At 35.9% G+C, this 15,989-nt stretch overlaps 1 protein-coding gene across 4 annotated transcripts in view; it reads left to right on the forward strand.

Moving 5' to 3' along the window:
• The window catches only part of LOC105471321 (pleiotrophin), a 108,734-nt gene that overhangs the window by 69,841 nt on the left and 22,904 nt on the right, over nt 1–15,989 (forward strand). For all 4 annotated transcript variants that reach the window (XM_011723755.3, XM_011723757.3, XM_011723756.3 and 1 more), the window contains 3 exons: nt 11,860–11,975; nt 13,191–13,364; nt 15,492–15,653. In XM_011723755.3, the coding sequence (XP_011722057.1) occupies nt 11,860–11,975; nt 13,191–13,364; nt 15,492–15,653 (452 nt within the window). The remainder of the gene's footprint in view (nt 1–11,859; nt 11,976–13,190; nt 13,365–15,491; nt 15,654–15,989) is intronic.

The following is a 15,989-nucleotide window of genomic DNA, read 5'->3' on the forward strand; positions in this document are numbered from 1 at the left end:
CCAAGGCCATTTTTCTTCTTTATTTTATTCATTTATTTAACAAATACATAAATGAAGTCTATGTGTCAACATTGTTCTAAACCTTACAAATGAATAACAGAGAGATACTGTTCTCTCCCTTAAAGAATGTATTGATTACTGAAGGAAGATGAATATAAGTGTTTGTATATACACACACACACTATTATATATACACATACACAAACACAATCACAATCACACGTGCATGCACAGAAAATTACATTATTATCCAAAGGCTTTTGATAGAACTTCATCAGTAGACAGTATTCTAAATATCAGTTATTCTAATAGGACCTCAAACGTCCATGAGTTGTGTTGCTGGTGGTTTTTACTTATTGGCTAGTGTATGTGAACTAATCAATCAGCTAGTAAGGAACTATAGTGAACTTTCAGTATCTACCTTTCAGGACAGCTTTGTTATTCTCTACTTCCTTTTGTATTACAATTATAATGTGGGACTTTATTTTTAGTGTAGTTTTTTTAAGAGAGAAATAACTCCTTAAAAGAAAGTCAATTGCTAGCATTGGTAATCAAAGAAGAGAAATTGAAGAGGTTTAAAGACATGTTAGTTACTAAATATAATGGTCTCGATGGCTCATGTCATTTCCTTTTCAGTTTTATATGCCACATTTTATGGAATCAATAATATTCCACGTGCACATGCAGGGTTGTGAGTGAGGAGGGTCCGTGGAATGGATGTGGCACAATGTATTCCAGAGATAGAGATACTATTATTTTGGCAAAGGCTTTGTTGAGGGTGAAAGCCTTGAGCTAAACCTTGAACAGTGATAAGGATTTGCCAGGAAAGGGGATTGGGAAAGAACTTCTAATCACATAGGATAGCATGAGCAAAAGATCAGATGATTAAAACATTTCCGGCTTTAAATAATTATAAGTACTTATTTCTGGCTAAAGATACATAGATTGGGTGCAGGAGAGGGAAAGACAGACTGAAAGGTGCCTCCAGGAAGGAAAGCTTTTAGTGGTTTAGAAGGAAGTAAGAAAGACAACAGGAAGATGAATTAGGAAGATAGTACAATAATCTGGTAAAAGGAAGAATTGGATTGCTATCTTTACCCAAGGAACATTCAGTGTTTTGCATGCTGGTATACGGAAATTATACCCACTGTGTCCGTTTATTGACTTTGTAAAATTAAAGAAGAAGGGGCAAGGGGGCTGCAATTGAAGTTAGAAAAGCTTACTGAGAAAAGATATTATGGGTCTGCGGTGTGCCAGGAACTGTGCTGCTTAATTTTCATATGTAATCTCTAATCCCAGAACTTTGTGGGGAAGATATTATACCCAGGTCTATTGCTAAGAAAAATAAGTTTCAGAGAAATTAAATGTATTGCTTCACATTCCCTAGCCGGAGAGGGGATTCTCACTCAGCTCAGACTTGGTCTAAAACTCTTATTTGCTCCCCTATACCACATTGCAGCAGATAGACATGAAAAGGAGTAGGAGGAAGCTAAGCAATTCTATGATTCTCAAAGTCAGTCTCCAGCTCTTTTCAATTATGATAAATCAAAGCGGTAAAGGAATAATACAAACAGCCGAGTCCTCTTTGAACCCATTTGGTTCCCCAGAATAGTTGAACAAACATACCTTTACTATCACAGTTATATTATAAAGAGAAAACCCAGTACGTTTCCTTTGAATACTTGTTATGGTTGCTTTATTTGTTTGTTTCTTAGGCCTGTGTGCTTCTGAGTAATTAGTGATGAATTTGAAGTAGAAGACAGTTTTCATGAAACCTGCTCATCCTTGTAAAGATTAATGGGGAGCAGAGGTGATAAGGCTCCATGCTTTTAGTCAAAATGGATTTTCTACTATATTACCAAGTCAGAACACATGGGAAAAGAACACTTTGTGATACCATGTTTAAATTTTAAAAGGGTCATTATTTTTCTTGGTAAACATTTCTTAAAACTATGATTTGTTTTTAATTCTGAAATTATATGACATTGGATATTAATACAGATTATGAATTGGTACAATTTCACGTTTGATCAGATTGCCTACTAGTGAGCCAATAAGAGTGATAAATTGTTTGATGTTGGTCAAAGCTAGGAAGATTATGTGGATGCAGAGCCTGCAGTAGACTGGGGAGAACAACGTTGATTAGGAGAAATGGATGGCTAATTACTGACTTCTAGAAGAATGTTAAAAGCCCGGGGGCCTTCTAGTCTCAGAAGAGAATAATGAGGAAGGAAAAGTGATAATTTGGAGTCCATGATGCAAAATATTTTCAGTAGAGTTACCATACCTCACTTGCTCTTTCTGTAGGTATGAAGCCATCCATAACCCCCTACCTAAATAGTCCTCCTTGGGTCACTCTTTATGATATCATTTTAATTTTCTTTTAACAAATTTACCATAATCAGAAATTACCTTGTTTATGAATCTCTTTACTCCTCTATTTGTTTACATGTTATTTTCTCACTTGCCCACTAAATATAAGCATTGTGTGGTCAGGAATCTTGTCTGTGTTGTTCAACTCCTTATTTTTATTGCCTAGAATAATGTGTGCCACAAAGGATGCAACTCTTACAAATACAAAGTTTTTGAATAATTTAGTAAATGTATACACTATTTGTAATGATCCAAATATCACTTAATATTACCATGAGTCAATATTTGTAAAGTACTTAAAACAGATCCTTGAATATGGTAAGTACTATAAATAAATTTGTTAACTAAATGAATACTGTAACTTCTTAAACTAAAATTATTTCTGGTGAGTAAGAAAAGACAAGCATTTGACTGTACGACTAAAATAATCAGGACATTTATTAATAGCTAATACCTTATAAAAGAACTTCTACCTATAAGTGATTTTGTTCACTTTATAGGGAACTTCAGGGAAATTAAATCCTTGGCCTTAACTGAATCCCTGTCTTGAAATTAATTGACAATCAAAAAAAGGAAATGAAAAATAATTGCCCTTCCTTTATACTTCATGACATTCTGTACTTCTTATGAGAGGACAGTGAATTATAATTGGCTATTTACTTGTCACTGATGCTTTATTAGAGTGCAAGCTTCATGAGAACAAGCCAAAACATCTGTCTTATCACTTGTCACTGTTGTGTCTTGAGAATACCACCCAGTAGTTGGCATAGGGTAGGTGCCCTCAAAATATTTAATGAAATAATGTGTTAATTTGGAGTGGAAAGAGGTGTCAAGATAGTTTTGGAAACTTCCTGAATCTTCACATAAAAATAGATGGAGCAGGCTGGGCACAGTGGCTCACGCCTGTAATCCTAGCACTTTGGGAGGCAGAGGCAGGCGGATCACGAAGTCAGGAGATTGAGACCTACCCTGGCCAACATGGTGAAACCCTGTCTCTACTAAGAATAAAAAAATTAGCTGGGCATGGTGGTGCATGCTTGTAATCCCAGCTACTTGGGAGGCTGAGGCAGGAGAACCCGGGAGGCAGAGGTTGCAGTGAGCAGAGGTCGTGCCACTGCACTCCAGCCTGGTGACAGAGCGAGACTCTGTCTAAAAAAAAAAAAAAAAAAAAAAAAAAAAAAAAAGATGTAGCAGCTTGACAAATAGCAAGATCAAAACCCATGGTCAAGATTTAAAGCAAAAATGAGTATAATTTTTCTCTGACAAACATGAAAATAAAAGTGGATAGGAGCACACCACTGGTAACCACAAGACTTGCACGCTAATTGGTGTTTGAACAAAACAAGACAGGGAGAAGCAACAAAACATCAGACAGATCTGACAGGGGGAGAACCCAAAACAGCCCACACAAGTGCACTGCAGATCATGGTGAGCCAATGTGAGAATAAAAGCTGACCCACAAGGACTCCCTTCTGGGACAGGAACCCACTGTAAGGATAAACTGCTGTGAACAAAATCAAAATTGATCAAGAGAGCAACAACAGAAACAAAAGAGAAAGAGAAAGATGATAAAAGCAAGAAGAGAACAGAACCTGAAAATCTCAGAAAGATAGATACCATATTTTCACCATTATATGAAAGAACAGAACAGATTTAGTGAAATTAGAAAAGCTATGTGAACATAAATATGAACAAGAGAAATGTATTGAGGTCAAATCTCACATAAAGTAACTTAAAAGGAGAGAATGAACAGAAAAAGGGGAAGACCATTATTTATATGGGCAATCCAAAAATTTCTGAATATGCTCAAGAAACAGAACAACAAAATTCTTTGTAACCTACTGTTTCAAAATGAGATAGAAAACACTAAGAAACTGATATAAAATGTAAAAGAGCATCACAAATCATAATTAGAAAAACTCAGCAATGAGGTGACAAAACTAGGAAAGAATAAGAATTATAAGAAATCTATTTTAGAAATGAAGACTAAACTAGAAGGAACACAATATTGAATACACACAAGTAATAGCTTAAGATAAATTGAAGATAAAAAAGCAATTGCTTTTAAATAAAAAATATAAAAAGGATTTGAGATAAAATGACAAATATTGAAAATAGGCAAAGCAAAGATTCCATCACTGTCTGAAAATATTTAACCAAAATGAAAAACACCTAGTTATTTTTCAGGAAAATTTTTGTACTTGAAAGAAAAAAATACTTTGGGCATCTCAGCTAAAATAATACTATATTTATAAGGGAAAGTAAAATAGATTCTGAATAGTCATGGAAACTCTTCCCCGAGGCATGTCATAGAAGCTAGAACTCTTTTTCCCCAAAACCAGCCATGGAACCTAAAGATATTACTCTAACTTCCCTACACCTTTCTGTGTAAAAACTGGCCATAAATAAATTATCTGACCTACTTTGTTTGAGTATAAATCATAAGATCTCCATTCCAGAGAGGGCCCTGCCCGACATGCAGAGAAAGCAAAGGTACACAGAGAGAGAACAAGAAGACTCTAAACAGGGAGGCCTTGCTGGGTTTCCTCATTCAGCCTGTTGTTAGCGCTAGATTACACCTTTTGCCTAATCATACTTCTACAAAGCTGTCCATATTTTGTTGAACCTAGGCATAAAAATAGATAGTTTTTCTCCTGAATCTTTCGGTCTTTGTTCTGAATGCTCCCATGTCACATAAAAATATGATCAAGTAAATTGATACGCCATTTCTCCTATTTATTTACCTTTTCTCAGTGATTTTTAGGTAACTTTTGCAAGGCAAAGGGGAAATTTTCCCTTGGCTCCTGTAAGTATGTAATGACTAAAATGTCTGATTACATAGATGCCAAGCAACCATAAAAACGAGAGCCAAAAGGAGATCACCTATGTAAAATCATTTTAACTGCTTTTAAAATTCGTAATTGGTAGGTTCAGTATTGATATTATTATCATAACACTAATGTTTATGTAATGTAAGATAAATAATTAATTTTATGTTTAGTTCTATCATTTCCTTTGTCCTTTTCTCACTCTGCTCACAGAAAATGGCCTGGAAATAAAGATGAACTCATCAAAGCTGAGCATCCCTAGTGCCCAGATTTTGGTCTTAAAATATCATTTATTATAATCAAAATGAACAAAGATTCTTGAAGGATAAACCTGGAAAATCTTGATATACCAGAAAGCATGGAACTTATAAAAGATTATAAGGCTAGTGTTAAAATAATTCATAAGACAACTTAATTTAGTGAAGCTTACACAGGCCAAAGATGGGACAATTAGAGCTTCAATAAAGATAAAAAGAATGTGATGGCTTAAAACCTATCAAATATGAATAAATGCATGAATTTATAATAACATTAAAAAAGAAAAAGTGATTGGCCATATTTTAATAATAGTAGAGAGCAAATTCATAATCTTGAAAACTAGATAAATAAAAGGAAAGAATCAAGCATTTATCCTATATATCTTTATGAACTTTAAACAGCTTAACAAAATATTAGATGAAGGAAAACATTTCTTTATGGAATTATGTCAAGTATTGTATGAAAATGAAAGACTAGAATGAGAAATACCAACATTTTGCAACCCCCATCCGTACTCACTAAGTACCAATGGCTGTTAACATCACAAAAGAGCAAAACCCAAATATTTTGTAGCTCATGGGGAAAAAACGCAGTATTATTTACATTCTTACCAAAGGGATAGCACCTGAGTCTGATTAAACCTCTGCCTCCAGCTGCCAATTTGCAGCTGAACAGAGGAATATTGAATTGCACCATGAAATTGCAATCATCAAAATCTTGACTATGGGATACTAATGATTAAATGGCCTGGGTTTTGTAAAAGTAAAAAGCAAGACAAAGAAAGTGATGGAGGATAATCCTGTATAGTAAAAGCAAATTGAAAGATGTATTAGTTTAAAAATAAAATAAAATAAAATAAAATTAGACAAATCTAGGGAAGCACCCTTGAATAAAACCTTCAAATAATACAAATAAATAATTACTATATGAGTTACTTTTGGAGGAATGGGACTGTCATTGGGATGGGGAACATGTAAAGCCTTCTCACATGACTGGAAAAATCTTATAATAATTTGCTAAGCTCTTTAGTGGGTTTATGTAGTTTTTCTATAACTTGTGTTTTGTTTTACAATAAAGAGGTCAGAAAATTACTATTTCATGAGAGTTTACACAACTGAATCACACAATATCTAGAATGATCTAGCAATGCAAAACAAATAATGCAGAAGCATCATAAATCATTTACTATCATAAATCATTTACTGTCATTTACTGTCTCAAAACTGATTGTTTCCAGCACTTTGGTAAATTACATATCCCCAGGTATTGACAAAGGACAGAGACAATCTTTTATTATGGCTATTCATTCCTCTGTTTAATGCCATGTTTTGGTGATATTTTTCACTAGCAAAAAGTATAATGAGTAGTAGCTATTTTAAAATCTTATGTACTTTAAATAAAAAGTGGGAGGTGTAATAGTTTTATCACATGAAGGGTATAATATGTAGTTGCAAAGTGAGATGCTTTTTCTCATTTCATATAAGTTAAGTTGCATTTACATATTTCCTAATTATCAACATTGCAACATTGGACCTCTTGACTTCAGCGAACGCAAAAGGAATACTGGGGATGAAGGTCCTTGAGTTCTTATTAAGCTTCCAAGGAGCAAAGGCAGATTTAATTTGTGCCCCGATAAGGCTGAACACAACTTTAGTTGGTCTCAATTAAATAATGTCTCTCTCTGTCCCTTTTTGTTTGTTTTGTTTTGCTTTTGGGTAATACTAGATAAAACAAAGTGTAATGCTTATTTTTTTTTTAATAAAAAAGCACTTCTTTGTAGTAAGTAATAAGAGTAAAGGGGTACACTAATTTTATTCAGCAACTAATACTATATTTGTTAATATTCTGGTTATCTCTATGTCTATATCTTGTAATCTTCACGACAAGTCTCTCAAGTAATTGTTACAACCACTCCCATTTTGCAGATGTCAAAACAGTTCAATCCGTTGTGATTTGATTATTTGTTCAAGGACACTCTCAAAAAGTATGTGGTATAGCTGAAGTTTGGGCCAAAACTTTTCCCTCCAGATCCTGTATTAATCCCCCAAATAGATTGCTAAAGTACAGTTTCCAGCATCATTTCCCTGTATTTACTTTAGATATTATCATTTGAAAATTCTAGATCTCATTAAAATACTAAGGAAAAGGGGAGCTCTCTTTTCCTAATCAGCTATTTATCCAGAAAAGAGATCGAGATTTAATAGATAAACACATTCCCTTAAAGTTGGTTTCTTTAATGTCCTTTAATCATTGAGTTTCAGATTTCATTGAGATAACTTAACAATAATTTCCAGGCACCAGCACCCAAATATGGTAGTCTTCAACTTAATTGTTAATATGCAATTAAGTCTATTAGGGCAAGTACAAGAATGATGGCAATAGAAAAAAGGGGGTGAGAAATAAGTAAATTTTTCAAAAGAATGGAGTCAATTTAGTAAGGCTTTATTCTTGCACTATTTTATTTTCCCCAGATTAAAAAAATTTGACACGATCCTGATCACTTCCTTAGAATCAATGTTTTTGCCTCTGCTCTCATTTGGCACTCAGTCTGTTGGAGAACAGGTAGGGTTAAACTTCATACAGGAAGAGCTTTTGCCCTCATTTGGTGCTAAGGACAAATAAATAATCAACTGTGCAAATATCACAAGCAAGGGGAACTGTATCTACCCATATACTAATTACTCAAGTATTTACTACAACAGCAAGGCACCAGCAGGCTAGTTGGGTATTGTTTTGGGCATACTTGAATTTTTGGATAAATTTAATCATTGCATTTTTAAACCTCCTTACTCTCTTCTTTTTAAATAACCTTTATTGATTTATCTACCCAGAAAAATCTGAGCTCTCAAAATATAGGCTTAAGTAGAATGATGGGCAAAATAGAAGGAAGAGGAGAAGAGGTTAAGAACAATGTTCTCCAATTCAAAGCTGTTGGTGAACACGTATTGTACGCAGGTGACCCACTGTACACAGGGACTTGTGTGCATTTTTTCCATAGATTTAAGTGCTGAAATCTACCATTTACTCAATTCTTAATATTCTTAATTATTCTAAATTAACATCAGAGGCAGATAGAGTGTATTTCCGTTCTACCATCTCTCCAACTCCCATCCAGTACTTACCTTTCCTTCTTTCCAGTCAGCTCATATTTCAGTTATAATGACTTGTTTAGTAGACTATTCTATACTAAAAAATTTATTTGATTTGGAAATTCTGACCTGTGTGTTTTTTTCCCTTGAAATCAGTGAATAGAGCTGGATTAAGAGAAATCTTTTTGAAAATAATGATGAAAACAAGAGTTTAACAATATAAAACTAGAAATGATGAGGTTAAAACTTGCCAGTGATAGCACCTTGCCATGAATAACTCTGTGTGTGCATGTGTGTGTATATGTGTGTTATTGTATTATTTATGGAAGGTAGAGTCTTTGTATTTCTGCCAAGTTATCATATTTCTCCAGTGGGCTCTGAGGTGCTTCTGGCCGCTCTTCCTGCTTGTAGGTATCATAGGACTATGGAGGAGCATCCCATGGCTCGGGCAGCAAGTTCTCCCAAGAGTTCTGCATGCTCCATGGGAATTTCAAAATTCTCACAGTAATCTAATTCATAATAACCTAAATACTTCTGATATTTGTAAGTAATTGTTGAAAATGCAGGTAAATTTTAACTTGGAAAGAAATATATTGTAATTCAAAAGTTCTGAACCAAAAAGTTGATTTGATCTTTTAAAAAATTGAAATGAAAAGTTTCTGCCAAAGTGGCAGAAAGTAGGCTCTCAGGCAGCCTCTGGGGAAAGCTCAAAGACTTCCACTTTGGTTTACTTTACACCTAATAATTTTAAATACATTTGAATACATTATGAAAAGATATAGCTGTACTGATGTACCAGTGCCCAACTCAAAGAACTCTGAAAAGACTTGCAAACTGGTGAGTCTAGATTGGCTTCTTTTATCATTCACACCCAATTAAAAGCAGCGGAAAAGCCTCAGAATCAGTAGAAATTTTCTGCATGACCATTCATGAGGAATTAGGTTGGTGCAAAAGTAACTGTGGTTTTTTACCATTGCTTTAAGGGTGAAAACCATGATTACTTTTGCACCAATCTAATATAATAAGAATTTAGCCTCAGGAGGAAGACCAAAGCACCTTATCTTATATTGTAGAAAGTGCTGGAGATGGTGAGTAGCTAATCTAGGCTTGTGATTCAGGGAAAAAACTAAAGGTTCAAAATATTAATTTTAATTGATAAGTGAAGTATGCTTCATCAATACGCTGGAATTCAAAGTCATCAGTTTTAAAAAACAACACTAATTTACATTCCCACCAACAGTGTAAAAGTGCTCTTATTTCTCCACAGTCTTGCCAGCATCTATTATTTCTTGACTTTTTAATAATTGCCATTCTGATTGGCATGAGATGGAATCTCATTGTGGTTTTGATTTGCATTTCTCTAATGATCAGTGATGTTGAGCTCTTTTTCATGCTTGTTGGCTGCATAAATTTCTTCTTTTGACAAGTATCTGTTCATATCCGTTGCCCACTTTTTGATGTTTTTTAAAAATAAATTTGTTTAAGTTCCTTGTAAATTCTGGAAATTACAGAATTTAAGTTCAACCATTGTGGAAGACAGTATGGTGATTCCTCAAGGATCTAGAACCAGAAATACCATTTGATCCAGCCATCCCATTACTGAGTATATACCCAAAGGAATATAAATTATTTTACTATAAAGACACATGCACACGTATGTTTATTGCAGCACTATTTACAATAGCAAAGTCATTGAACCAACCTAAATGCCCATCAATGATAGACTGGATAAAGAAAATTTGGTACATATGTACCATGGAATACTAGGCGACGATAACAAGGAATGAGATCATGTCCTTTGCAGAGACATGGGTGAAGCTGGAAGCCATCGTCCACAGCAAACTAATACAGGAACAGGAAACCAAACACTGCATGTTCTCACTCATAACTGGGAGTTGAATATTGAGAAGACATGGACACAGGGAGGGGAACAACACATTCCAGGACCTGTTTAGGGGTGGGGGGTGAGGGGAGGGAACTTAGAAGACCGGTCAGTAGGTGCAGCCAACCACCATGGCACATGTATACCTATGTAACAAACCTGCATGTTCTGCACATGTATCCCAGAACTTAAAGTAAAATTATAAATAAATAAATAAAAATAACACTAATAAGAGACAGCATATCCAATGCCACAGAAAAGTAGGAAAATTCACTGGCAAGGATATCATCTCATAGATATTTTTGAATGAGAAAAATAAATTAGAGAACAGAATAACCTCAATCCCTTATATACATGAAATGTTTTATTGTTCACACTAAAGAGAATGTTAAAACACGTAAACTAATCTATTACTACTTCTGGAAAAAAATTTATCAGCCTGTGACCATAGGTCATTACTACCATTTTTACATAAAGTGTAAAACACCACTAACACAGCAGATGGAGCTCAATAACTGCCAGGCAAGTTGCTGCAGCCATGGTTTGGTATAGCCATTGGGAAGTGGGTTGTCCTGGAGGTTGGACTAGACCTTCTCAAGGGTGTTTTGGCCAAGTAACCATATTGACACTAGGCTGTCACAGGTGGCTTCAAGTTCTAGGAGAGTCTTTCCAATGATATCTTGGGATTTTTGATTCACATCAAATGTGAGCATTTCCTATTATGAGTGAGTGTGAAGACTTTACCATATCTTAACATTTGAGGATTTTTAGCACGTGTGAGTTTATAAGTGTGTTTGATATGTGTCACAGGTGTGCTAGCTCTACTTCTGGGATTCACTCTTTGGTAGATCAATAAGTAATGGAATAGTGATAAAATGATAGTGATGATTATGACAATGATTTTAAAAAGGTCAGAGATATTGGTTGTTTTGTATGCATCTAAATAGAATCAGTAAACATATACTTGTATAGGTAATTCATTCATCATGTCTACTCAGATTGGTCTTGTGTACTGTGATGCCATTGCTGTGGTTGTTTCTAAGACTGTCAGAAATTTTGAAGATGGCTATAGTTGTCGATATTACCAAGTGATGCTATCAGCAAGGCTGTAGAACTGTGTTCAAATGCATGCCTTCAAAGTTCTTTTGCTTCCATAATTTCTGAGTCATACTTAGCAAATGGTTGTGAAGTCTTATGTGAAGAACTGTTGCATTTTGTCAGTGAATACGTGATTGATTGCAGAAGAGCACTTATTTCAATGGCTGTTGGTGAGAATAGATGAAATTCTACCCAAGATAATTGATATGAATCTTCCTGAAATCTAACACTCCAGAAATGGAAAGTGGAGCCTTTCATCAAGGGGTTCAATGAGTCTTCCTCTCTGACTTAGGTTAATGCCACCTTCTTCTCTTTCTCTGTTTATTCCTAGAATGCAGGCTCAACAGTACCAGCAGCAGCGTCGAAAATTTGCAGCTGCCTTCTTGGCATTCATTTTCATACTGGCAGCTGTGGATACTGCTGAAGCAGGGAAGAAAGAGAAACCAGGTAAGCAGTAGGGTTCTGAAGGCAAGATGCTTCATTGATTAATGTCCATCTAGCCTAATTACCTGCTTTTCCTTCATCTCTTCTACTCTGCCTCTCTCCCTTCCTATTCCTGTATTCCTTCAATCTTCCCTTTTTAAAAATAATTATTTAGAGGAACCTAAGAAATATCCTGTCTCCCATTGCAAGTCCTGGATTGCATGACGATGATGGTCATTAATATAATGATCAAATTAGCAGCTACTATGTATAGAACATTGACCAGCAATCAGGTGCTTTATTATGTTACCTCTCTACCTCAAAAAAAAAAAATGCACTGCAACTTGTTTTTCTCCTTAATTTCAGATTTACAGAGGAGGAAACTGAGGCACAGAGAAGCTAAAGCACCTTCTCTACGCCACTCTCAAAGTCATAAGTAGGCTGTGGAACTGACAGTCTGTTTAAATCTGTGATCCACCATATATGTATGATGTCATTCCTTCTACAAGACAGAGAAAGGAACAATAACTTGCACTGAAATGGCTCATTTGACAACTGTTATTTCTTTCTTTTTTTTTTTTTTTTTGAGATGGAGTCTTGCTCTGCCACCAGGCTGGAGTGCAGTGGTGCAATCTCAACTCACTGTATCCTCCATCTCCCACAATTCTCTTGCCTCAGCTTCCAAAGTAGCTGGGGCTACAGGCATGCACCACCACGCCCAGCTTATTTTTGTATTTTTAGTAGAGTTGGGGTTTCACTATGTTAGCCAGGATGGTCTCGATCTCTTGACCTTGTGATCTGCCTGCCTCGACCTCCCAAAGTGCTGGGATTACAGGCATGAGCCACTGGGCCCGGCTGACAACTGTCATTTCTAATAGAATATTTTCTCAATTTTTAGGCTTAACTATTTTTGATCATCTCTTCTTTTATAGAAATATTTGCTTCTAAAAGGAGATGCCACTAAGTCACTTAGCAAAGTCTCTGGCACATAGTAAGAGGGAGTTAAATTAATACTAGTTTTAGCTCTTTTCTCAGTTTTCTTTCTCTCTTCTCTTGATCATTCTTTGGTTCAATACTTTGGTTAATATTCGTCGTATTTCTGTTATTCACTGGACAATAAGGATAGAGATAAAAAAAACACACAGATCCTACAATTAAGGTTCTCAGGAATGAACTTGGTTATATCTGGAAGTTAAGGAGTTTTCTGTATGTTGATTAGGTTTTCTTCCTTTCATTCAGAAAAAAAAGTGAAAAAGTCTGACTGTGGAGAATGGCAGTGGAGTGTGTGTGTGCCCACCAGTGGAGACTGTGGACTGGGCACGCGGGAAGGCACTCGGACTGGAGCCGAGTGCAAGCAAACCATGAAGACCCAGAGATGTAAGATCCCCTGCAACTGGAAGAAGCAATTTGGAGGTAAGCTTCATGCTACTGAGTTAATCTCCTACCCTAAGATAATTCTCAAATTTTTCCACCAAATGTCTTTTTAAGGATGAGTACTTTTTATTTTAAATAACTTTATCTTATCAGACACAAAGTGACCAGATATCTTTCCCAACCCCAGTGTTTCTCAACTTTGACACTGGTCCCATTTCAGGCCAGGCAATTCTTTGTTGTGGAGGTTGTCTTGTGCATTTTAGGGTATTTAGCAGCATCCCCGGCTTCTACTCACTAGTTTCCAGTAGGATTCCTCACCCACTCCAGATGTGAAAACTAAAAATGTCTCCAAATATCTATGGCCAAATGTCTCCTTGTGGTCAAAATCATCCCTGATTGGGAACCACTGCCTTTCCAAAGGGACATAAAATATATCCTTGATTCCTCCTAATAATGTTCGTTGATATATCTTCTCTCTCCTTTCTTCTATTTCTAAGTTCCTTTGATTTTTCCTTTCCCCTTTTCTTGTTTATTCCCCTTCTTCTCCATGTCCCTCCCTGTCACTTTCAGGCCTTCTCTCTCATTTGATCCCTCCCCACCCTCCACACAGGTTCACAGATTCACTTATTGAGTCCAGCAGGGCTGCTCACAGTCACTTTTCATAGATCTTTCTCCCACTGGCTAGAGTCAGTATTATGCTGGCCTGATCTATCTATCTGAGACAGGATCTGTCAACACTTTCAACTTTATATCCAATATTGAACCCTCAAATAACCTCTTTCTTCCACGATCCAGACTTTTTGTCTTTCTTAACCATGGGGGGACATGATTCCTGAAATGTCCTACCTGTGTTCTGTGGAAATGCACTGTGGCCCATAGACAAGTGAGGAAGAACAATGGATGTATACACGTACATCTTTTTCTCCCTCTGTAATCTTTGGGGTATTTTCTATTTGAATGGAGATAGATAAGTTCTATAAAAGTGTGATGGAGAACAGGTACATTTGGTCTTAAACTGTATCTGGGCACCTCAAAAACCTATTTTCAAAAAGTTTAAAAGGTCTATCTTAAAGACTTATATTGAAAATATTAAATAACTCTCAAATTCAACAGTAAACAACAAAACAACAGCAACAAAAACAAAACAACAAAACAAAACAAACAAAACTTAACAGTTCAGTAAGCAAGTGGGGAAAAAACATTAACAGACCTTTTACCAAAGAGGATATATAGGCAACAAATGAATTCCTGAAAATGTATTCAACATCTTTTCCTTATTAGGGAACTAGAAATTGAAACCATAATGAGAGATCACTCTACATCTATAAGAGTGGCTAGAATAAAAAATAGTGACAAGACGAAATGCTAGTGAGGGTGCAGGGAAACCAGATCCCTTATATGTTGCCAGTGGAAATTGTAACGTGGTACAGCCGCAGTGGAAAAAGAGTATTGCAGTTTTTTACAAAATGAAGCATGCATTTACCATGTAACACAGCAGTTTCTTGGTCATTTATCCCAGAGAAATGAAAACTTATGTTTCCACAAAAACCTATACATGAATTTATGCAGGAGTTTATTTGTAATAACCCAAAGCTGGAAACAACTTGGATGTCCTTCAACTGATAAATGGTTAAACAAATCAGGGTACATTGGCACTGTGGAGTACTACTCAGCAATAGGAAGAAACAGACTATTGATGCACCCGACTTGGGTGGATCTTCAGGTAATTATGCTAAGTAAAAAAGAAAGCCAATCTCAGAAGTTTACATAGTGTAGAATTCCATTTATGCAACATTTTCAGTTAGAAAAATGATAGAGCTAGAGAACAGATTAGGAGTTGCCAGGGATTAAGGAAGTGGGGAAGGAGGAAGGTGGCCAGGCCATGACTATAAAGAATGACCCAGTGTTGTGTTGGGACTGTATATTAGTGGTGTATATTAATGTATATTAATGGTGTATATTGATGGTGATTGCATGCATGTACACATGTGATAGAATTGAACAGAACTCAATACACACGCATACATTCTGTATTATTTCTTATAGCTGCACATGGATCTATAATTATTTCAATAAAAAAAGTTACAAACAAAAGAGTGCCTTTATTATCCTGGAAGTACAATAGGATCTTTCAAGGATTTCTGTTTGGTTCTACCCTGCCTTTAGCGGAGTGCAAATACCAGTTCCAGGCCTGGGGAGAATGTGACCTGAACACGGCCCTGAAGACCAGAACTGGAAGTCTGAAGCGAGCCCTGCACAATGCCGAATGCCAGAAGACGGTCACCATCTCCAAGCCCTGTGGCAAACTGACCAAGCCCAAACCTCAAGGTAAGTCCTTGCCATTATACCACAATTTTAATGGATTGATGGACTCAGGCAAGATCTGGAAAACCCACATTTTCCAGAAGGAACTATTAGGTGAATTACCTGAAGTAAGTGACTGAAAAAGTCCCCTGCACTGAGAACCACAAAAATACTTTAAAGCAGGCAGTCTGTGAGTGCAAATTGAAGTCCTCTGCATAAATGAGGGGATTGGTACAGTCTCCTAACCCAAATAAATAACATAGCAAAAGAAGCCAGCTAAGACAGTTGTATGATGACCATATATTCCAAACTCTTAATTGGAACTGTATCCTGACAAGAAAAACAAACTCAGAATGTTTA

This window comes from Macaca nemestrina, chromosome 4 (assembly GCF_043159975.1).
Source record: "Macaca nemestrina isolate mMacNem1 chromosome 4, mMacNem.hap1, whole genome shotgun sequence".
Taxonomy (NCBI): Eukaryota; Metazoa; Chordata; class Mammalia; order Primates; family Cercopithecidae; genus Macaca; species Macaca nemestrina.